This window comes from Rhincodon typus, chromosome 18 (assembly GCF_021869965.1).
Source record: "Rhincodon typus isolate 14 chromosome 18, sRhiTyp1.1, whole genome shotgun sequence".
In the NCBI taxonomy this organism is placed as follows: Eukaryota; Metazoa; Chordata; class Chondrichthyes; order Orectolobiformes; family Rhincodontidae; genus Rhincodon; species Rhincodon typus.
The window spans coordinates 45,620,957-45,646,653 of NC_063349.1; the positions used below are offsets into that span (position 1 = coordinate 45,620,957).

General features: G+C 42.7%; 1 protein-coding gene across 2 annotated transcripts in view; it reads right to left on the reverse strand.

Moving 5' to 3' along the window:
- Positions 1–25,697, reverse strand: part of LOC109921130 (kit ligand-like) — a 127,410-nt gene that overhangs the window by 69,085 nt on the left and 32,628 nt on the right. For both annotated transcript variants that reach the window (XM_048608060.1, XM_048608059.1), the window contains exons 2-3: positions 7,394–7,507; positions 1,934–1,996 (exon numbers count right to left, since the gene is read on the reverse strand). In XM_048608060.1, the coding sequence (XP_048464017.1) occupies positions 1,934–1,996; positions 7,394–7,507 (177 nt within the window). The remainder of the gene's footprint in view (positions 1–1,933; positions 1,997–7,393; positions 7,508–25,697) is intronic.

Below are 25,697 nucleotides of genomic sequence, written 5' to 3' on the forward strand. Positions count from 1 at the left end.
AGTTAGAGGAATGAGAGGTGACTTTCTTCAAACATGTAAGATTCTGAAAGGTCCTGACAGGGTAGGCACTGAACGGATGTTTCCCCTTGAGGGAAAGCTTAAAAACACGAAAGAGATAAGGGGAAATGTTTTGTCTCAGAAGCTTGTTGGTCAATGCGATCCTCTTCCCAAAGAGTAGTAGGGGTCAGGGTCATTGAACATTTTCAAAGCTGAGTTAAGTGGATTCCAAATTGGCAAGGCAGTCAAAGGATATAGAGAGTAGAGAGAAAAGTGGAGTTAAGGCCACAATCAGATCTTATTGAACGGTGGAGTGGACTTAAGGGCTGAATGGCCTACTCCTTCTTACTGGTATGGTTGTACTTGTGTTTAAAGCTCATGATCCCATATGGTTTTATAAACATATTCTCAACCTACCCTGACACCTTCCAATGAACTATGCAAGATCCCCCTGTTCCTGCACCCACTTTGGAATGGTATCTGTTATCTTATATTACTGCCAATATGTATCACTTCAGGCTTCTTTGCATTAAACGTCATCGGTCACATATCTGCACAGTCCATCAGCCTACCGCCGTCCTCTTGAAATCTAGATGAAGGTATGAATATACAAATTAGGAGTAAGATCAGAGCGTTCAATCCCTTGAATCTGGTCCATTCCACAATAAGAGCATAACATCTGTTTGCCACCTCAAATTTGCATTCCCAACCAATAACATTTCACCCCTTGCCTTACAAGAATCTATGTACCTCTGCGTTGAAGATATTCAAGGATTCTGCTATATGAACATATGAATTTGGAACAAGAGTAGGCCATTCAGCCCCAAAGTCTGACCTCACTTTTCACAACCATGTGTCAGCTGCAAATTTTGAAATCATTCCTTGCACACTCGAGATCATTAATGTCCCTCAAGGTAAACAGTTGACTAACCGTACACCTTCTCATCCAAAATGTCATAAGTTCACCACTAACCTCTACCATCTGTCACTCAGCGAACTGAAATACAAATGAGGTAGCTTGGAAATTGGGTAACAGATCCGATTGGGTCATGTTCCAAGTTACATTAAAACAATCAATCCCATGACTTTGCCATTGTCAGGAAAGAGTTATCTATGACTCCCTTACAAATGAATGGCAAATTTCAGCTTCTGCTTTAACTGGAGAACGTTGTAATAGCACAGATAAAAATCAAGGTTAATTTTCTCTTGTTCTTTTTGTTCCTTAGTTCAAGACTGCCTTTTCCCAGTCCCTCAGGTTGCATTGTGTCTGGCTGTGTTCGGTTTGGGCTCCAGGACGTAGGGGAAAATTGAAAAGGCATCAAATCTAATTTCTAGAGTTCTTCTTGTGATTTATTTGACTACTTCCATTTATCATAGAAATATTAGGGAAGGAGACGACAGTGTTTTGTTCGATGGGGTGGGAGGTCACACAATGAAACTTCCAAGAATGCTTCCAATCACAGTTGGTATCCTACTCTGGGATCACGCATGTGCGTCAGCCATGTTGTAGAGTTGCAATTGTAAACACGAAGCTGCAGCAAACTTGAGATTTCTTTTATTCTTTTTTGGCATTCAACATTGCTGGAAGGCCAGCATTTGTTGCCCACTCCTAACTGCTCTTGAGAAGACCATTATGACTTGCCTTCTCAATCTCTGCAGTACATGCATTGTAGGTAGATGGGGTGCCAATCAAGTAAGCTGCTTTGTCCTGAATGGTATCAAGCTTCTTGAGTGTTGATGGAGTTGCACTCATCTGGGCAAATGGGGAGCATTTTATTAAGCTCCTGATAATATGCCTTGTAGATGGTGGATTGGAAAGAAGGAAGCCAAACAGGTAGCATTATTTTTCACCAATGTTTGTGTAGAGTAATAAGATGAGACATGAAGTGATTCAAATACATGTACAACTTATTAAACTGTATCAAAATATACATACCACATTAGGGATTTTAGAAATATATTTTATCTGGATTTTATAATCATTTGGCAAGTTTCCAACCTAAACAAAACAAAAAAGGAACATTTTAAGAAGTATAAAAATAATCTGACACTTCACAAACAGTGAATTTCCCCTTTAGTGAGTTAACTGTTTAAAATGTATACAGCTAATGTTGCCAGAAAGACAACAGCATTGAAAGTAAGCCAACAAAAAAACACAGCTGGAACCGCACAACCCATCAGTCAGAAATTACAGACAAAAGCCATGGTCGTCATCATCACCAGCCCACGCTCTGCTTTGATATAACCTCTAAGCAACATCGTGGACGTTACCTTTGATCAAAAGCTAAAGTGAACCAGCCGTATAAATATAGTGGCCACAAGAACAGGTCACAGGCTGTGAATTCTGTGATGACTAACTCACCTCCTGTCTCCAATGCACTCCCATCATCTGAGGCACGAGTGAGGTGCATGATGCAAATCTCCCCACTTGCCTGGATGGGTGCAGTTTAAACAACAGTCAAGAAGCTCGACACCACCCAAGACAAAGCAGCTCACTGACTGGCACCCCAACTACCACTTTCAAAGTTTGTTCGCTTCACCAGCAATGCACAGCAACGGCAGTGTGCACTGCAGCAACTCACCGAGGCTCCTTTGACAGAACCTTCCAAACCCTCAACCTTTACCACCCAGAAAGATAAGAACAGCAGATACATGAGAGACCACCACCAGCAAGTTCCCCTCCAAGCCACTAATCATTCTGACTTGGAAATATATCATCATTCCTTCAGTGTCACTGGGTCACTGGGCCAAAGTCCTAGAATTCTCTCCCTACTAGAAGTGTGGGTGTCGCTACATCATGGACTGCTGTGATTCAAGGAGGCAGCTCACCATCACCTTCTCTGGGGAAGTTAGCATTGGCCCAGCCAATGACACCTGCAGCTATGAACAAATAAATAAAATTGTTGGAATTTGCTCTTTCCACAGGTTCTGGCTAATCTGCTTTGCACTGATAATATTTTCCTATCTGTTGTTCCGGATTTCCTGCAATTTGTTGGAATTACTTACATTTTTTGCTGCTTTTCCCTTTCACTGAGAGCCACAATGGTGGCAACGAACTCCTCATGACTCAGACCTTGAACGATTGACCTGGTTACGGCCCTTGTCTCAAGAAAAGTGAACAGGGACCTGATAGAAATTTTCTGAATTGCCTAAGAGTTTAAAGGGCAGCAGTTGAGAAAATGTTTCCGATTGTGGGGGAATCCCTAAACTATGGGCCATGAAAGCAGGATAGACACTATTAAATCCAGTAATGAATTCAGGAGAAACAACGGGCTTAGAATATAGAACTCACATGTGAAAAGGACTTTTCCTCTTTTGAGATAATCAAAACTAGGGGTCACTGTTTGAAAATAAGGTGTCACCCATTTAAGACAATGATAAGAGGATAACTTTTCTCTCAGTGGATCATGAGTCTTTGATACTCTCTTCCTCAAAAGATTGTTTTTGAATATATTCAAGGCAGAGGTAGATAGATTCTTCAGAAGCAAGCATTTAGAAGGCTATCAGGGAGTCAGGCAGAAGGTGGAGCGTGATCTGATTGGATGGATCAAATTGAGATGCTGAGTGGCCTCATCCTGCTCCTAATCTGTATTTTCTGTGTACATCCCTCTAAGGACCAACTGTGGTTAATACTGTGGATGCTTTAAAGGGGAAACTAGATAAACACATATGGGAGAAAGAAATAGAAAGATCCGTGATTGGGTTTAGATGAAGTAGAGTGAGTGGAGGTTTGAATGGAGCATAAATTTCAGAATAGTGCAGTTGGGCCAAATGGCCTGTTTGTGTGAAACATGAATGTATATTCTGCAGGATTTAGTAAGTCTAAGTCTCTGGCTTCCACATGAAAACCTACAGGTCCTCTTTTTGGATTGGAGATAGCTGTGTGACAACTTGACAATGTGAACTGACACCATTAGCAGAATCTAATGAACACTAAGGACATTAAATTTGGTTGAAGATAAATTTGATGTTGGCCTAAAGCACATGTTCAATCATTCCGGTCTGCCTTTTAAGAGCAATTTACAGGAAGACTGTTTAATTTCAAAGACTTTGCATAATGTGATCAGCAAAAAGACGTGTCTTAAAGAACTGAATTGCTTGTTACAAAGTATATACAGTGCCTTTCACAACCTCAGGACATTGTAAAGCGCTTTACAGTCCCTGTTGTCATGTAGTGAATTTGTACATAGCAATCTTCCACAAGCAGCAATGAGATATTGGCCAGGATAACTCTCCTGCTTTTTGTCAAAATAGTTCCATGAGATATTTTACTCACATCGAAGACGGCAAATATAACTTTAGTTTTACGGCTGTGAGACAGCACCTTTGGCAGTGCAGCTTGACCTCAGTATTGCAAATGCAAGCCTATATTGGTGCTCAAGCCTTTGGGTTGAGACTTGCATGCAGAACCTCCTAATTCACGGCATGAAAACAGCATCAGTCTGTTAAAAAACCTTGTTTTTTTAAATTCACTCACAGGCTAGGCCAGCATTTATTGCCCGGAGGGCAGTTAAGAGGCAACCATATTGCTGTGAGGCTGGAGTCACATGCAGGCCAGACTGTTGAAGGATGGCAATTTCCCTGCCTAAACAGCATTAGTGAACCAGATGGGCGTTTCCCCCAATAATCAGCAATGGCTTCACAGTCATCATTAGACTCTTAAATCCAGAGATCTAATGAATTCAAATTCTACCATCTGCCATGGCAAGAATTGTACCCTGGTGCCCAGAACATTACCTGGGTCTCTGAATTAATAGTCTAGCCCACTACATGGTTATAGGTACGTTCTGGCTATAAAACCTTACTTCCTGTCTTTTTGTTAAGTGTCTGTCACACTGTTTGCTAATTATTAATTGCTATAACCACTTTTATGATGGCATCAGCCTAGGAAAACTTGATGTGCTGCAATGAAATCTTCCTGTCACAGGAGGTGCTGTTTGTCACAGATTTGTGTTCCCTCATGCTCACCAACCTGATTTTCTCTCAAGAAGGAGGCCTGCTGGGACCTTGTTCGAACCAATGCTACCTTGCTTGCTTCCCAACTGGCCTACTTGTGATTCTAGACCAATGTCAATGTGCTTCGCTCCTAACTGTCCCCTTAAGTAGCATAGTAGGCCACTCCATATCAAAACACCAACTGTTTGAAAAGAGGTTTCACCAATACTTTCTCTGAGCATCATAGGATGGGCAATAAATTCCTATCTTGACAAGGAAATGAGTATACAATGGTACCTGACTGCAGGTGAGCCCTGTTCCAACCAACAATACCTTGCTTGCTCTTCAACTGGCCTCGGTTTTGCTTTTTTTAACAATAAATAATACAAAATACAATTATCCTTTAAGAATAAACTCAGGACCTGATTCCTCATAACTATTGATTAAATTAAGCCTGTGTGCCTTGATCCTAAGTTAACCAACGCCATACAAAATGCGGCAAACTGGTCTTTGCTGTTTGTGGGATCCTGCTGTGTACAAACAAGTGTTACTTGGTTTCAAAAAATGCATTGTATAGGAAATATTTTGGGACATTTCTGAGATAAGTGCTCACTTAAGACATGCTCTTGTTTCTTCAAGTTGACTGTGTGGTTGGATATATTGCGGACGCAGTGCAATGCAGCTAAAAGTAAAGATTATTTTTCAGTGTTAAGAACAGTTCGGAGGAGTATTATATAAATGGTGATATATTGGGAGATGTGGATGTACAGAGGGATCTGGGTGTTCTTATTCACCAGTCAATGAAAGTGGACAGGCAGTTGCAGCGAGACATTAGGAACAGGAGTAGGCCATTTAGCCTCTCAAGCCTATTTCCAACATTCAATGAGAACATGGCCAATCTGTGGCTTATCTCCATACACCCGCCTTTGGCCCATATCCATTAATACCTCTGCTTAACAAAAAATTATTTATCTCAGATTTGAAATTGACAACTGATCCTGCATCCAGTGTTGCCTGTGGAATAGAGTTCCAAACTTCTACCATCCTTTGTGTGTAGAAGTGTTTCCAAATGTCTCTCTTGGATGGTTGGGCCCTAATTTTTAGACTACGTCCCCTAGTTCTATAATCCCCAACTATTGGAGATAGTATCTTTTCCTGTTATTATCTTGATGACTTCGATCGGATCACACTTTTATCTTCTAAATTCTAGATAAAACAGGCCTAATTTGTATAATTTCCCCATATAACTTAACTCCTGAAGATTCATTTTTGTAATCCTACATTGTAGTCCTTCCAAGGCCAATACATCCTTCCTAAGATGTAGTATCTAGATCTGCTCACAATACTCCAGGGTCTAATCACGGTTTTGTATAGGTGCAGCATTATTCTTGCATCCTTACACTCCAGTCCTCTAGATATAAAGCTGGATATATTGACCTTCAATACAAGATAATTTGAATTCAAAATAGGGATGTCCTACTGCAGTTATACAGGACTTTGAGATCATACCTGGAATATTGTGTGCAGCTTTAGCCTTCCCATCTAACAAAGGATGTACTTACCATTGAGGAAGTGCTGCAGAGGTTCAGTAGGCTGATACTGGGGATGGCAGGATTGTTCTAGGAGGACAGAATAGATGCAGATCGGACGTTTTCTCTGATTGAGGAGTCTGGAACGAGGACACACAATCCCAGGACACAGGGATAGGCCATTTAGGACTGAGATTAGAAAATATTTCTTTGCTCAAAGACTAGTCAACCTTTGGAACTTTCCACCACAGAAGACTGTGGAGGCCAAGTCATTGAATATATTTAAGAAAGAGACAGATAATTTTTTTTAGATTTTAAAGGGATATGTGGAGAAATTGTGAATATGGCATTGAGGTAGAGGATCAGCTGTGATCATACTGAATAGTGGAGCAAGCTTGAAGGGCCAAATAGCCTACTCCTGCTCCTCATTTCTACGCTTCTTTGTTAAAAATTAATTCATACTCACAAAGTTTCAGTCAAGCCTGCTTGTTTGACACCTGACCACCACCTTCAACATCCACTTCCTTTATAACCACAATGGTGGCAATTTACACCATTCATAAGATACACTGCGTAACTCACAAGGATCCTTAGACAGCAACTTTCAAAACCACAACTTCTTTCATCTAGAAGGACAAGGGCAGTAAATACATTGGAACACCTGTACCTGCAAGTTCCCCTCTAAATTATACACCACCCTGACTTGGAAATACATTGGCCATTCTTCACTGTCACTGGGACACAATCTTGGAATTCCCTTTCTAACCGCATTGTGGGCGTTCCCAGACCTGGAGTACTGCACCAGTTCAAGAAGGCAGCTCACCACCACCTTCCCAAGGGCAACTAGAGTTGTGCAACAAATGCTGGCTTTTTAGTGATATCCACCTTCCATGAAAAAATTAAATTAGAAATTCCTTCACTTTCTTACTTACCAATTCATCAATACGCTTTATATCATCAGTCACGGGATTCCCTGTTTTGCATATAGGTCCTCCAAATATGGTGGGCAGAAACAAGTGCAGGTAAATCACGCTGTTTATTAAAGTCTGAAATGAAAAAAAAATTACAACAAAATCAAAACTAAGTGAAAAGTTATAAGTGTTCAGATGCACATAGTCTGATCTTCTCCGTGAAGTGTTATGATTGCAATTAAGCTTCAACAAATATGAGGCAGAAACAAACGACAGTTAGCTTGTTCTAACCATTATGAGAAAATAGGGATTTACAGGTGCCTGCCAAACTATCAAAGAAATTTCTGTAACAAAACAAACAGTAACCTGTCAAGTTCCCAGGAGTGACAATATAACCTGGACCACTCACGTTGATGGAACGGTCAAGAGACACAACAATGCCTCTTCTTCCTCAGAAGGCTAAGGAAATTTGGCAAGTCCATGAGAACTCTCACCAACTTTTATTGATGCACCATAGAAGCATTTTATCTGGATGCATCATAGCTTGTTATGGCAAATGCTCTTCCCAGAACTGTAAGAAACTACAGAGAGTTATGAACACAGCATACTCCATCATGCAAGTCAACCTTCCATCCATTGACTGCACCTATATTTCTCGCTGCCTCGGGAAGGTAGCCAACATCATCAAAGACCCCTGCACGCCCCGTTTATAATCTCTTCTAACCTCTTCCATCAGGCAGAAGATTCAAAAGCTTAAACACTCGTACCAACAGTTCCAAGAACAGCTTGTTATTTGACTTCTGAATAGACCTCTCAAATTTCAAATCTAATGTTAATCTTGCTTTTTGTGTACCTTCTTTGCAACCGTAACTGTATATACTTTGCTCTGCTCAATCACCCTATGATGTTTGTATGGTATGATCTGCCTGTACTGCATGCAAAACAAAACTTTTCACTGTACTTAGGTACATGTGGCAATAATAAATTAAATCAAATCAAACAACTATTAATTTATATGAGACCCATTAGCCTCTAATTTACCTTGTGATCTGTCTATTTAGGACAATTGTTTTGTGCTGGGGCATTGAGGAGTTTATATGCAGCTGATTATTAGCAGCTGAATAATACATTGAGTTAGATGCACAGAGTCCCTTTTGCAAATTCAGCAGCTAGTGAGTACGTCAGATGGAGCACTACAGTGCAACATACTTAACCTTGCACTAATGCATTGAAACTTGCTGCAGCATCACTCTTGGCCATACTTCCTTCTTCTCCCCACCATCACACCATTCAAACGAGCTTCATCCATCTTGATCATCTGTCAAACAGCTCACATACTATTGTAAGGTGGAAGAGGTACAACTCCATCCCTAACACCCATATGCATTGCAGAAGGTGAATAAGACAGCTCACTCCCACCTTCTCAAAATCAATGAAGGTGGCAGCAAATACTTCCTCAGCCAGTGGTGCCCACATTCTGTGTGTACAAGAATAAACTAAAGCAAACTAAGTGACTGCTTCAACCCTACTCATGGCTTTGGTTCTGTTTAAGTAGAATGAGATTCAAATCTTCTATCTTTCAATTTAATGTGGTATTGCCACAGGAAGTCTACCCTATTTGCATTTTAAAAAACCCCACTATTTTGTAACTTATTGTATGCATTAGCTATGCTTTCAAAATGCATAGGAAGCTGATCATCACGTTTCCATTCACCTATATCAGACATGGTTAAATTTGCGGAAACAACTTGAACTTAAATAGCACCTTAAGCACAGTAAAGTTCCGAAGGTGGTTTTCAAGAATGCTACCAGGCAAATACTTGACACCATTTCACAGGAGGAGATATTAGAACAGGTGACAAAAAGGTTTGTCAATGTGATAGGCTTTATGTACATTGCAAACTCTCACTGAATTGCACCATTTGCCACTTCTGTTGTGAAATATTTCTTGCCCACCCTAATCCTTGGCACATAACAGCTCACTCTGTACAGAAAATTCAAACACAATCAACATGTTTTCATTTATTTATATGTCCCTGGCACTTACTTCCAATTCCTGTTAGCTTGAGAGTGGGCTGCAAGGGGGACTCCCTCAGCGTTGTCATTTCTGCTGAATCCACACCATTATATCCAAATCTCAGCAGTAATATGTCCAGTGGTCCTGCTTCTTCATCCATCCCCTTAAGCCCAACTCACAAGTCCCAGGTCCAGCACTCAGATGTTGCTCAGCGATAATGACAACAACAGGGTTAATGGCAGGATTCTTGGCAGTGTGGAGGAACAGAGGGATCTTGGGGTCCACATCCATAGGTCCCTCAAAGTTGCCACCCAAGTTGATAGGGTTGTTAAGAAGGCGTATGGTATGTTGGCTTTCATTGGCAGGGGAACTGAGTTTAAGAGCCATGAGGTTATGCTGCAGCTGTATAAAACCCTGGTTGACCACAAGTGGAATACTGTGTTCAGTTCTGGTTGCCTCATTATAGGAAGGAAGTGGAAACTTTAGAGAGGGTGCAGAGGAGATTTACGAGGATGCTGCCTGGACTGGAGGGCAGGTCTTATGAGGAAAGATTGAGGGAGCTAGGGCTTTTCTCATTGGAATGAAAAAGGATGAGAGATGACTTGATAGAGGCGTACAAGATGTTGAGGCATAGATAGAGTAGATAGCCAGAGACTTTTTCCCAGGGCTTAAATGACTATTATGAGGGGGCGTAATTTTAAGGTGATTGGAGGAAGGTATAGGGGAGATGTCAGAGATTGGTTTTTTACGCAGAGAGTGGTCCGTCCGTGGAATGCGCTGCCAGCAGTGGTAGTGGAGTCAGATACATTCGGAACATTTAAGCGACTCTTGGATAGGCACATGGATGCTAGTAAAATGTAGGGTATGCAGGGTAGTTTGATCTTAGAGTAGGATAATAGGTCAGCACAACATCGTGGGCCGAAGGGCCTGTACTGTGCTGTAGTGTTCTATGTTCTATGCTCTTAATCTATTCATAAAATGCTTTATAACACCCAACGTGATTCCCCGGTGCAAAGTTTGATACTAAATTATATAAAGAAGTATTAAGAGTGTGCAAAAACATTGTCAAAGCTTTCAGAATAGTTGTAAAGGATGAAAAAGAGCTGGAGAAATATTTCAAGGAATCTCCAGTGCTTAGGGCCTCAGCAGATGCAGGCAGGCCACCATTTGTTCAAGCAATTAAAATTGAGGATGAAAACAGGGCCAAGATTAGCACAACAATAACCCGCTTCACATTTTTGTTCGTGACCACCCAAAAGTTGACACAACTCTGATCAAGTCGGACAGGCAGATTATCATTTGAAGCTAATGTTTGAAAACTCCAAATTGAGAAACAAATGATTTGTGGCTAATTCTCATCGAGACTGTTACTGCTCACATTTCCTGTCCATTAGCTCTGTCTTAATCAGCAGTGTTTTATGATAGCTTGCTGTAAGAACATGACTCACTTAACTGGGCTATCCTGGGATTTACGGCCGGCTGTTCCATCTCCCTCCAGAATATTATTCCCAGGATCATCCACGTTATCATCTTGGAAAGCAAACATAGTGTCTGATTTGAATATTTTCCCCTCTTGGTTTCGAGCCATCTTTTGATTTGGAGTGGATGTCAACAGCTTTGCAAAGGAACAAGCCAGACAGAAGAAAAATTATTTTAACCCATCTATGAGCAGACAATCCCTTTTAAGTAAGTAACCCTCAACTCATTTGAAAGATGCTTGGATATGCACCTCGAGTCCCTTAACCTGCAGTACTACAGACCAAATGCTGGAGCGTGGGTTTGGGCTGAGGTGTCTTTTATTGACTGGCTCAGACACAGTGGGAAAGTGGCCTCTTTCTGTGCCATTAGCTGTGCACAATTCTACTCCAACAAAGTTCACCCTCAAGGAGAAAATATAACCATAATGTGTATCTGTCTTCTATCTTTGAACATTCAGATTGCTCAGTATATCCAGTATTTTCTACAGTTAAGAAAAATAAAACAATGCTAGATTAAAGTTAGTGGGGGATTCATTACTTTAATTTTGACTGAGAAAATAATGGTGTCAAAAACAAAGAGCGGGAGGAATTTTTGAACTGCGTACAAAATGAATTTCTTGACCAGTCTGTTTCCATCTCACTGAAGAGGAAAGCAGGATTGGATCTAGATCTGGGGAGGAGAGTGGGATGAGTGCAGCATTCTTGAGTGGAGATGCAATGGGGAGCACTGATGATGAATATCACCAGGTTGACAATAGTTATGGAAAAGGATAAGGAACAAGCGGTTAAAGAAGTGATACGGTCAGGTTTGTTTGGAATAAAAAGATAAAACTGTAATCGAACAACTAAACCTGAAAGAAGAGATGGTTCAGGCACAGGGTAGATGTATTTCCATGAGGGGAAAAGGAAGGGAGGCATCAAAGCTAAGGCTTGCTGGATGACCATATAGTGATTCAAATGAAACAGAAGGCAGAAATTTATATTAAATGTTAAAGTCATAATGCAGCATAAGACCAAATAAGACAGCGCTGTAGTGAATGTAACAAGGTCAGCCATTTGGACATGATAGAATACAAGTTCCCTGACTGGGGCTGTTAATCTGGTCCAATCAGGGAGCCCTGGTTGATATAAAAAGGTTGAGTGCCAGGGATTCTGACATTCTGGTGCCTGACTCTGTATCAGGCAGTATTATGGTCAAGGACTGTTCATCTGCAAATGAAGGATGAAGGGATTCCGGCGCCTGTGAGTTATTTCAAGTTCTATAGTAAATTAAAGGAACAAAAAGTAAAGAGTGGCATGAAGTAGAACTCAGACATCTTTTATAAACATTTATACAGATGGGTGTGGGTTATGCAACACTCAAGTAGCTTGACACCATTCAGGACAAAACAGTCAACTTAACTGGCAGCCCATCCACCATCTTTAACATTTACTCCTTTTGCTCACAGTGTGCAGTGGCAGCAGTATATAGCATCGACAAGATGCACAGCAGTAACTCAGCAAGGCTGCCTCAACAGTACCTTCCAAACCTATGATCATTACCATCTGGAAACACAAAGGCAGTAGATACATGGGAACACCATCAGCTTCCAAGCCACACAACATCCTGACTTAGAATTATATCATCATTCCTTCACTGTCTCTGGGTCAAAGTCCTGCAACTTGCTCCCTGATGGCGTTGCCAGTGCCCCTACACCACATGAACTACAGTATTTCAAGAAAGCAGCTCACCACCATCTTCTCAAGGGCAGCCAGCAATAAATGCTGGTCTAGCCAGCAATGTCCACACCCCTGGCACAATTTAAAGAAAAGGTTGTTTAGATTATGGGCCAAGAAGGAGATATGTTTTGAGGAAGCAGTAGCTATGGCTGAGGGACTAAAAAGGACTTTATAGCTGTCTTCACTGGAGGACAGCAGAGATGTGCCTGGGAGATTTTGTAGGGTTCAGTATTCAGTACTGGGTTTCTTACTCTCATGAACTCCAAAATTCCTCTGTTCATTTTCACTTCTCAGAATCCAAACATTCATTGCATTGTCGTGAAATCTTCACCTTCCTCAAACACATGAATCCACAATTCTCCAGATTAAATTCCATTTGTCACTTTCTGCTCATCTGACCAGTCCATTGCTTTCTCCCTCAATGATCAACCACACATCATCTGCAAATTTCTGAATCACATCCTCTGCAATTAATTCTGATTCATCGTTAGTTACCAAGAAAAAAAGGGACCTACTACTGAACCCAGTGGCAACCTTCCAGTCACAAAAACAGCCATCAATTATTACACTTTTATTCCTGCCAATAAACCAATTTTGGATTTGACTTGCCACATTCCTATTGGTCCCTAAGCTCCCACCTGTATAACTTGTCTGCCATGTTAGTCATTATCGAAAAACAGATAAATTACATGTAGATTAGATCAATTATTCCACTCCCATTCACTCTCACCTCAAAAAATTCAAACAACTTAGTCAGACATAGCACTACCTTAAACGAAACCACGTTTATTCCACTCGATTAATCTACGCTTTTCTGAATTGTGATTCTGTTACTCAGAATTTTTCCTATAATTTTCCATGACTGAGGTTAGGGTGACCTGTAGATATTTGGCATATTTTTTTCTCCTTCTTTGAACAATGGTACTATATGAGAAGTATTACTGTCCTTCATGCCTATGGCCAAGGTGATGGTCACAGCCAGTTCTTTGTTCCTTTGCCTTTTCCCAGAAGTCTGGAATACATTTCTTCTGGCTTTGGTGATTTATCCACTTTCAAGAAAGCCAAACCACTTAATCACTCTATTAATTTTTACCCACCCAATAATTCACACTCCTCCTCCTTAACTCACATATTACCCTCACTCTAAAGATCCAGGACGATCATTCACATAGCTCTCAGCCTCATGGGTGCACTACAATGATGCCAGCTGCTGCTGAAGCTCAGGCCCACTGATCTTGCTTCCTGTTTGCCTGGAGGTCCGCGACCATGAGGAATGGCATGGAATTCCCACATGCCACAGAATGTTCCGGAAGGTGAGAGATGGATTGCCATGTCTCTATTCAACAGAATACTATCCGAGTTTATAGTAGTCTGGACAACAATAACTTGCACTTAATATAGATTAAGACTATCCTTTGCCGTATTAAATTTTATTAAGGAGATCTTAGAAACTTGTTCAAAGTATTACATTTTAATAAACATCTTTAAGGAGGTGAGAGGGCAGAGATACTCAGTCAGGGAATTTCAGAATTTAGCACTGAAGTAAAAGCAAAATATTGTGGATGCTGGCGATCTGGGAATGCTGAAGAACAATAATGTTGAACTCTGAATGTTAACTTTGTTTCTCCCTCCTCAAATGCTGCCAGATCTGCTCAGTATTCTCAGCCTTTCCTCTTTCAGAGTTTAGCACCTGGACAGAATCATAAAATTCCTACTGTGTGGAAGCAGGCATTTGGTCCATCAAAACCATACTGAATCTCTGAAGATCATGCCACCCAGACTCATCCCCCTGCCCTATCCCTGTAACCCTGCATTTCCCATTGGCTAATCCACCTAGCCTACACGCTATGGGCAATTTAGCATGGCCAATCCACCTAACCTACACATCTTTGGACCATAGGAGGAAACCAGAACACCCAGAGGAAATCCACGCAGACACAGGGAAAACATGCAAACTCCACACACACAGTCACCTGAGGCTGGAATTGAACCTCGATCCCAGGCACTGTGAGGCAGCAGTGCTAACCACTGAGCCACCACATGACTGCTGAAGGAACCCCCACCAGTAGTGAAACAATGAAAATCAGGGTATGTACACAGACAAAATTGGAGGACTGCAGAGATATTGCAGGGGTATGGTCGGCTGGAGGAAGTTACAGAGCTCAGGATGGTGAAGTGGGATTTACAGCCACATGTGAGGCACTGACACAATTTGAAAACAAGGAAGAGAATTTTAAAAGTGGTATGTTCCCAGACCAAGACCCAATGTTGACTAGCAACATTATGGATGATGGGTGAATGGGCATTGGGCTATAAGCAGAAAAGTTTTGGACTAGAGTCATAGAGACATAGAGATGTACAGCACGGAAACAGATCCTTTGGTCCAACTCGTCCATGCTGACCAGATATCCTAAATTAATCTAGTCCCATTTGCCAGTATTTGGCCCATATCCCTCTAAACCCTTCCTACTCATATACCCATCCAGGTGTCTTTTAAATGTTGTAATTGTATCAGCCTCCACCACTTCCTCTGGCAGTTCATTCCATACATGCACCACCCTCTGCGTGAAAAAATTGCCCCCATGTCCCTTTTAAATCTTTCCCCTCTCACCTTAAACCCATGCCCTTTAGTTTTGGACTCCCCTATCCTGGAGAAAAGACCTTGACTATTCATCCTATCCTTGCCCTTGATGATTTTATAAACCTCTATGAGGTCACCTCTCAGCCTCTGATGCTTCAGGGAACATAGCCTCAGCCTATTCAGCCTCTCCTGATAGCTCAAACCCTCCAACCCTGGCAAGATCCTTGTAAATCTTTTCTGAACTATTTCAAGTTTTTCAACATCTTTCCTATAGCAGGGAGACCAGAATTGAACACAGCATTCCAAAAGTGGCCTAACCAATCTCCTGTACAGCTGTAACATGACCTCCCAACTCCTATTCTCGATGCACGTGTACCAAGTGCCTTCTTCACAAACCTGTCCACCTGCGACTCCACTTTCAAGCAACTATGAACCTGCACTCCAATGTCTCTTTCTTAGGCACCACTCCCCAGGACCTTACCATTAAGTGCATTAGTCCTGCACTGATTTTTCTTACCAAAATGGATTAGCAGAGGAGAATAAATTTCTAACTTTTTAATCAAAATAGATTTGAGCCATTCTGCAAAGTTTTTTACTCACAATTAAACCTTCCATTTCTGCAAGACTTCTCTGAGGAATTTGTTTTCAAACCTGTCCAGTGCAGCTCTTCTGACAAAGCTATACCATCTTTTAAATAAGCTTTGAAGTTAGCTGTTATCTCATCCCTTTTTTCCCCACTGCTTGCTTGCCTTCAACGTGGCACACATTTCAGAATCTTCTTATCAAACTTATTTACCTTGACCGTCAAAATTAAATGACAGTGCTGATTCTTCAGGGATCTTTTACAGCTCATTTCCATTAATTACGTCATTGAAAGTTAGGAATAAAGAAAGTTTTATCTCTGTGAAGTTGACAAAACATAACTCACTGAGCTAAAACAACGTGGTGCCTTTTGGTAATGTTTCAGTTGTCAAGAGTTATTCACAGTCATGGAGAGAAATGGCTTGTAGGACATTGCATAAGCCTACCGATAGCAATGGAATGCACAAGATTAAACATTGTCTCTTATGCTTATCTCTTTGCTCACTGGGTGGCAAGCCTTTCTGCTTAATTTGGTGGAAAACCAACGACATTTTTGTAAATAATGAGAAGCAAGAATGAGGAAATGTAAGTATTAACTTGAGCATTATAAATGATTCTACGCTGCAAAGAGGCATGGAGTCACTCAGGTTGAAACACCCAACCTGGGTCACTGATTGTGGGAAGGTTGGGGATAAGGAGGGATCAGGGTTGGAAGGCATATATAGCTTGGTTCAACTTCTTACAAAGTCATGTCACAATTTGAAAAACTGGTCAAAAATTATTTTCAATCTTCTAGGCAAAAAAAAGTGTATTGTTTAGAGCAAATGTAGAAGCAAGAAGTTTCCTGGGGTCATTCTGTCTAAATGGCTGCTTTTAGCTAATTACTTACATTTTGAACTTTGTATCTGTCTCTCTATTTATTGATCAATCTATCGATTCACCTGTCGGCCTATTGACTTGGCTATTTTTCAGTAATGGTATTTTCAACTCTCACTCCAAACACATAAGATTTCCAATCCCCTCTCCTTGGACTTCCGTACAAAATTAGGCTGTGCTTCTAGTCATGATACTTGGTTAGCAGACAGAGAGCGGAGAATAGGAAATAATGGTCATTTTGAGAGTGGAAACTGGCGACAAGTAGGTACCAATACTTGGGCCCCAGTTATTAACAATATATATCAACAATTTTGCACGAGGGTATCAAGTTTAATGCTGTGATGCTTGCCCACGGCACAAAGTTAGATGTGAGGGGTAAGGAGGATGTATTGCGCTTTCAAGGTGATTTGGACAAGGTGAGTGAGTGGGCAAATGCACTGCAGATGCGGTATAACGCAGATAAATGTGACATTGTCCACCACGGTACAAAAAACAGAACGGAAGAGTATTGCCGACATGGTGATAGATTGGGAAATACTGATGTAGAAAGGGGCCTACGAATTCCTGTGCACTGGTTGAATGTCCCTGATGACTATGTCTGCAGGAAGTGTGTCTGGCTGCAACTCCTCTCAGACAACATGGATTGGCTGGAGTGGCATTTGGAGGCAGAGAATGTGATAGATTGTAGCATCAGGGAGATGGTCACACTGCAGGTTCAGTCAGGTAGATGGGTGACCACCATGAGAGGTTGGCAGGCAGTACAGGAGTCTCCTGTGGATATCCCCCTCTCAAACAATATACCATGTTAGATACTGCTGGGGTGATAGCCTCTCAGGGGAAAATAGCAGCAGCAGCCACCAAATCTTTGTCATCATGACCGGCTCTGCTGGGTACGGCAAAGTCCAAATGAGAAATTGTGATAGGGGACTCTCGAGTCAGGGGCATCAACAGGCATTTTCTGCGGCTGCCAGCAAGACCCCAAGATGGTGTGTTGTCTCCCTGGTGCCAGGGTCAAGGACGTCTCGGAGCAGCTGCAGCGATTTCTCAAAGGGGAGCGTGAAGCAGTCAGAGATCATTGTACTAGGATAACAAGGTGTAGAGCTGGATGAACACAGCAGGCCAAGCAGCATCAGAGGAGCAGGAAGGCTGATGTTTCGGGCCTAGACCCTTCATCAGAAATGATCATTTTGACATAGGTCGAAAAACGGATGAGGTCCTGCAGAGTGAATATAGGGAATTAGGAATATAGGAGGGCAAAAGGCAGGACCTCAAGGGTAGTAATCTCTGGGTTACTCCTGGTGCCAAGGGAATAGGTGGATAGGGCAGATGGATGTGCAGCTGAGAAGCTGGTACAGGGACCAGGGATTCAGATTTTTGGATCATTGGGATCTCCTATAAGGCTCAGGCGACCTATGCAAGAGGGACTGGTTGCACCTGAACTAAAGGGGGGGAAACAATGTCCTGGTGGGCGATTTGCTAGAGCTACTCAGGAGGTTTTAAACTAGTCTGGTGGTGGGGTGGGGTGTGGGGGGTGGGGGGTGGGGGGTGGGACCCTAAACAGTAGTGAGACAAAAGAGATGGTTGAGGCTAATACATAAGTTAAAGAGAGGAAGTTAAACAGACAAGGCAGGCAACAGTATGGCAGGGAATGTGGGAAGACCAAAGAATTAAACTGCATTTATTTCAATGCAAAAGGCCTGACAGGTAAGGGAGATAAACTCAGGGTATGGATGAGAACGTGGGACTGGGCCATCATGGATATTACAGAAACATAACTGAGGAAGGAACCAGACTGGCAGTTCAATTTGTTGGGGGTATAAATCCTGTAGGAGGCAAGCAAGGAGGGGAAGTGGTGTTTTTCATGAGGGAAAAATCACAGTAGTACTTAGTGAGGGTATTCCTGAAGGATTGTCCAGTGAGGTTAAATGGGTGGATCTGAGAAATAAGAAGGGATAATCATTTTGATGGGATTGTAAATATAGGCCCCCCAATAGTCAGCAGGAAATTGAGGAGCAAATATGTAGGGAGATCACAGATAGCTGTAAAAATGATAAGAGTTATAATTGTAGGGGATTTTAACTCTCCAAATATAGACTGGGACTGCCATAGTGTTAAGGGCTTGGATGGGGAATAATTTGTTAAGTGTGTTCAGGAAAAACTTCTCAATCAATATGTAGATGGCCCTACTGGAGAAGGGGAAAAACTGGACCTCCTGTTGGGAAACAAGGCAGGACAAGCAACCGAGGTGTTAGTGGGGGAACAGTTTGGGATCAGTGACCATAATTCTATTCATTTAAAATAGTTATGGAAAAGGATAGTTTGGTCCATAAGTTAAAGTTCTAAACTGGGGCAAGTCCAATTTTGATGGTATTAGACATGAACTTTCAAAAGTTGATTGGGGGAGGCTGTTCGCAGGTGAAGGGACGTCTGGCAATTGGGAGGCTTTCCAAAGTGAGACAACAGAAGTTCAGGGCCAGCATGTTCCTATTAGTGTGAAGGGCAAAACTGGCAGGGGTAGGGAACACCAGGTCATTAGAGATATTGAGGCTCTAGTCAAGAAAAAGAAGGAGGTATATGTCAGGTGTAGACAGTTGGGATCACATGAATCCCTTGAGGAGTATAGGGGCTGTAGGAATACACTTAAGGGGAAATCAGGAGGGCAAAAAGGGGACATGAGATCGCTTTGGCAGATAGGATAAATGAAAATCCAAAGAGATTCTACAAGTATATTAAGAGCAAAACAGTAATTAGGGAGAGAATAGGGCCCCCAAAAGATCAACGAGGTCATCTACGTGTGGAGCTACAGGAGATGGGCGAGATCCTAAATGAATATTTTGTCTCAGTATTTACTGTGGAGAAAGACACGGAAGCTAGGGAACTCGGTGAAATAAACAGTGACGTCTCGAAAAGAGTCCACATTTCAGAAGAGGAGTTGCTGGAGGTCTTAAAACGCATAAAGATAGATAAATCCCCAGGACCTGACCAAGTGTATCCCATGACATTGTGGGAAACAATGGTCAAAAGGCAGAATCTCAAGGCTAGTAATCTGAGCCCCTTGCTGAGATATCTGTACCATCGACAGCCAGGTGAGGTGCCAGAAGACCGGAGAGTGGCTAATGTTGTGCCATTATTTAAGAAATGCTGCCTAATCTCAGCAGTGGGTAAATTGTTGGAGGGTTCTGAGAGACAAGATCTATACGCATTTAGAAATCAAGGACTGATTAGGGATAGTTAGCATAGCTTTGTGCATGGGAAATCATGTGTCAAAGATTTGATTGAGTTTTCTGAAGAGGTGACTAAAAAGATAAATGAAGGCAAAGCAGTAGATATTGTCTACATGGACTGTAGCAAGGCCATCGACAAGGTTCCACACGGTAGACTGGTTAATAAGGTTAGATCACATGGGATCCAGGGAGAGCTAGCCAACTGGATACAAAATTTGCTTGACGGTAGGAGACAAAGGGTGGTGGTAGAAGGTTGTTTTCCAGACAGGAGGCCTGTGACCAGTGGTGTTCCACAGGGATCAGTGCTGGGTCAACAGCTGTTTGTCACTTATATGAACAATTTGGATGAGAATGTATGTGGCATGGTGAGTAAGTTTGCGGATGACACCAAAATTGATGGTGAAGAAGGTTATCTAAGAGTACAACGGGATCTTAAACAACTTAAGTCTGTGGGCCACCGAATAGCAAATGGAGTTTAACTCAGATGAATGTGAAGTGTTGCAGTTTGATAAGACAAACTAGGATAGGACTGATACAGTTAATGGTCGGGCTCTGGGGAATGTTGTCGAACAGAGAGACCTAGGGGTGCAGGTACATAGTTCCTTGAAAACAGTGTCACAGGTAGACAGGGTGGTGAAGAAAGTATTTGGCACACTTGCCTCCATTGGTCAGAACATTGAATACTGCATTTGGGACATCAAGTTACAGCTGTACAAGACATTGATAAGGCCACATTTGGATTACTGCGTACAATTCTGGTTGTCTTGCTATAGGAAAATTGTTATTAAACTGCAAAGGGTGCCGAAAAGATTTATAAAAATGTTACTGAGACTGGAGGATTTGAGTTATAAGGAGAGCTAGGAATGTTTCCCTGGAGCATTGGAAGCTGAGGATTGACCTTAAAGAGGTTTATAAAATCATGAGGGGTATAGATAAGGTGAATAGCCAAGGTATTTTCTCCAGGTTAGGGGAGTGCAAAGCTAGAGGGCATAGGTTTAAGGTGAGAGGGGGAAGGTTTAAAAGGAACCCAAGTGGAAATTTTTTCATGCAGAGGGTGGTGTGTTTGTGGAATGAACTGCCCGAGGAAGTGGTAGAGGTGGATACACTTGGAAAATTTAAAAGACATTTGGATAGGTACATGGATAGGAAAGGTTTAGAGGGACTTGGTCCAAACGCAGGCAAGTGGGACTGGTTCAGTTGAGCAAATGTGGTTAGCATGGACAAGTTGGGTTGAAGGGCCTGTTTCTGTGCTGTATGACTCAATGAGGCCTGGTTTGGCCACATCTGGAGTATTGTGTCCAGTTCTGGTCACCTCATTACAGGAAAGATGTGGAAGCGTTGGAAAAGGTGCAGAGGAGATTTACCAGGATGTTGCCTGGAATGGAGGGAAGGTCTTACGAGGAAAGGTTGAGAGAGCTAGGGCTTTTCTCTTTAGAACTACGAAGGATGAGAGGTGACTTGATAGAGGTGTACAAATTGATCAGAGCTATAGATAGAGTAGACAGCCAGAGACTTTTTCCTAGGGTGGAGGTAGCTTTTACGAGGGGACATAGTTTTAAAGTGAGTGGAGGTAGATATCGGGGAGACGTCAGAGGTAGGTTCTTTACTCAGACAGTGGTAGGGGCGTGGAATGCATTGCCGGAGAGGGTAGTGGAGTCGGTCTCATTAGGGGCATTTAAGCGGCTATTAGATAGGCATATGGATGATAGTATAATGTAGGGGTGGAGGTTAGATAGACCGTAGGTTTAGGGTAAAAGTTCGGCACAACATCGTGGGCCGAAGGGCCTGTACTGTGCTGTACTGTTCTATGTTCTATGTTCTAATGACTCTCTGGCTCTAGTTGTTCATTTGCCTTCATTACAAGAAGGTTTGAGTAAGACCATAAATCATTGGAGCAGAAGTAGCCATTCAGGCAATTGAGTCTGCTCGTCCCATGAAGGCCTGTATCCTGCCACGCAGTAATCCTTTATTTACATGTGCAGAGTACATGACACCGACTCAGCTAGCTCAGAGCTGGCTCCTAGAGTGAGCAGAACCACTGACACTCCTGTTTATATCTGTCAGCCAGGACTCCCTGATTGGACCAGGTTAACAGACCCAGTCAGGGAACTCATATTCTATGAGGCCCATTTGGCTGACCTTGTTCCAAGCACTACATCTCTCCCACTCTAAGTCCTGGGATGTAGACCGGTTATTTTTCCTGTAGGTTCTTCCAGGACCAGGTCTGGTTCATCTGCCTCAGATACTGGCAACATGTACTGGATTATAGCCTGCCTCTTTCACTCAAAGTGTCTCGGCTGTAATCCATCTCCTACTGCAGGACGGGTCAAGGGGGCGGGGATGAAACTAGTAAAGGTGAGTGTAGGTAGGAAGTGGAGGGGATTGGTCAGTGGGGAGGGAGGAGCGGATAGGTGGGAGAGAAGACGGACAGGTCAATGAGGCGGGGATGAGGGGGGCTGGTCTTGGGATATTCCGCCTTGGAAGCCTACAACCCAATGGTCTCAATATGGGCTTTACTAGCTTCAAAATCTCCCCATCCCCAACCTCATCCCAAGACCAGCACCCCCTCATCCCCACCTCATTGACCTGTCCGTCTTCTCTCCCACCTACCCGCCCCTCCCTCCTCACTGACCAATCCCCACCACTTCCTATCTACACTCACCTTTACTAGCTTCATCCCCACCTCCTTGATCTGTCCGTCTTCTCTCCCACCCTATCCGCTCCACTATCTACCTGCTATCACCGTCCCTCCCTCTTTATTTATTTCAGAGCCCCCTTCCCCTCCCGCATTTCTGAAGAAGGATCCCGACCCGAAACGTTAGCTTTCCTGCTCCTCTGATGCTGCCTGGCCTGCTGTGTTCCTCCAGCTCCAAACTGTGTTATGCATGGCTCATGTCCAGCTTTGAGGAGAGCCAACCCAGCCCTGACAATTTTGGGTGTAAATCCTCTATTGTGAGGGTTGGGTGGTTATCCAGCTGTGAAAATTGGTTCACTGTTTGTTTGAAATCCTCACAAAGATGAACCAACCCATCAGGCTTTACTATCGGTACGACTGGTGCTGCCTATTCCACAAACTGGACTGGTTTGATGATCCCTTCGCTTTCCAGCCTTCTGATTTTTGTCTCTATTTTTGCATGTAGGTTCTTAGCCTAGCAGAGGTCTTATGTAAATCTAAGGTTGGAGTCCAGAGTGATTTTTGATAAAGACAGGCTCTGCAATCATTGATTCGGGTGCACTGTTATCAACCTCCATTGGAACTGGGTGGCCATTTAACCAGACATTTATTTTGATTGGTTTTGATTTGGATGTTGCTAAGAAATTTAACACTTCCAAGTCAGCTGTAGGTGGACTTTCCAGGGTGCGCATTCTCCTGGATACTGGCCAATGAGTTCTCTTACTCAATTCACGCCTAGTGGGACCCCTTTGCTGCCTCAAGTCTGCGTACTGGCAGCAACTATAAATGGCCTGCCAGCCCAGATCCTTGAGAAATTATTAACGATTTGGCCAAGACTTGGCTTTGTTTTAGAGTTTTGCTGTGGGCTGACCTAGAATCTCTCTGTTCAGGACATGTCCTGAGTGAGGCTATGGGATTGCCATAGTAGTGTTTGCCAAGCTCAATTGGATTGGTGAGAGTGTCCATTTTCATCGGAATGCCCTGTAACTCATATGCTCCACTTGTTGCATTTTCTAATGACAAGGCCAGCTGCAGTGCCTGTTGAAGGCCAGCTGGGTTTCAGCTAGTAGGTGCTTCTGGATGGTATTGTCATTAATCCCACAGACCAAACGGTCTCTCAGCATCTCACCTAGGGTTAATCCAAAGTCAAATGCCTCTGCCAGTCGTTTTAACCTAGTCAAAAATCTCAACATGATTCTCCCGGTTCTTGAACTTTTGATTAAAACCGATAGAGTTTTAGTATCTGGTGCCTCAGGGAAAGTTAGGTTCCCAATAATGGAAAAAGCTGCAGGTCCACACACTGTCAGGAGAATTACTCGTTACTTTTTGTCTGCCCCAATGTCATTTGCTCAGAAAAAAAAACATTTTTTCCATATACTGGGCCCAGTCTTCGATGGCAGGATCGAACGAGTCACATAACGATATGATGCCTGAAATTCTTACCCCCAATTCAAAGACAACTAAATGAGTATTTTGCATCAGTGTTTACTGTGAAGAAGGATAGGGAAGACAGAGAACATGGGGAAATTAATAGCAATATCTTGAAAAATGTTCATATTACAGAGGAGGAGGTGCTGAACATCTTAGAACTCATAAAGGTAGATAAATCCCCAGGACCTGATCAGGTGTACCCTAGACCTCTGCGGGAAGGTAGGGAAGAGATTGCTGGGCCCCTTGCTCAGATATTTATATCATTGATAGCCACAGGTGAGGTGTCAGAAGACTGGAGGTTGGCTAACGTGGTGCCACTATTTAAGAAAGGTGATAAGGAAAAGCCAGGGAACTATAGACCGATGAGCCTGACATTGGTGGTGGGCAAGTTGTTGGAGGAATTTCTGCAGGACAGGATTTACATGTATTTGGAAAGGCAAGGACTGTTTAGGGATAGTCAACATGACTGTGTGCCTGGGAAACCATGCCTCACTAACTTGATTGAGCTTTTTGAAGAAGTAACGAAGAGGATTGATGAGGGCAGAGATCAATGTGGACTTCAGTAAGGCGTTTGACAAGGTTCCTCATGGTAAACTGGTTAGCAAGGTTAGATCACACGGAATACAGGGAAAACTAGCCATTTGAATACAGAACTGGCTCAAAGGTAGAAGACAGAAGGTGGTGGTGGAGGGTTGCTTTTCAGACTGAAGGCCTGTGACCAATGGTGTGCCACAAGGATCTGTGCTGGGTCCACTGATCTTCATCATTTATATAAATGATTTGGTTATGAACATAAGAGGTATGGCTAGTAAGTTTGCAGTTGACACCAAAATTAGAGGTGTAGTGGACAGCAAAGATTACCTCAGAGTGCAATAGGATCTTGATCAGATGGGCCAATGGCTGAGGAGTGGCAGATGGAGTTTAGTTTAGATAAATGTAAGGTGCTGCATTTTGGAAAGGCAAATCAGGGCAGGACTTATACACTTAATGGTAAGGTTGTGGGAATGTTGCTGAACAAACAGACCTTGGAGTGTTGGTTCATAGTTTCTTGAAAGTGGAGTCACAAGTAGATAGGAGAGTGAAGAAGGTGTTTGGTATGCTTGCCTTTATTGGTCAGTGTATTGAGTATAGGAGTTGGGAGGTCACGTTGTGGCTGTACAGGACATTGGTTAGGCCACTATTGGAATACTGCGTGCAATTCCAGTCTCCCTGTTATAGGAAGGATGTTGTGAAACTTTGAAGGGTTCAGAAAAGGTTCACAAGGATGTTGCCAGGGTTGTAGGGTTTCAGCTATAGGCAGAGGCCAAATAGACGGGGGCTATTTTCCCTGGAGGGTCGGAGGCTGAGGGGTGACCTTATAGAGGTTTATAAAATCATGTGGGGCATAGATAGAGTAAATAAACAAGGTTTTTCACCAGGGGTGGGGGAGTCCAAAACGAGAGGGCATAGGTTTAAAGGTGAGAAGGGGAAGATTTAAAAGGGACCTAAGGGGCAACTTTTTCACACAGAGGGTGTTGCAGGTATGGAATGAGCTGCCAGAGGAGGTAGTAGAGGCTGGTATAATTACAACATTTAAAAAGCATCTGGATGGGTACATGAATAAGAAGGGTTTAGAGGGATATGGACCAAATGCTGACAAATGGGACTAGATTTGTTTTGGATATCTGGTCGGCATGGACGAGTTGGACCGAAGGGTCTGTTTCCATGCTGTATGACTCTATGACTCTATGATTGTTGCCAGTG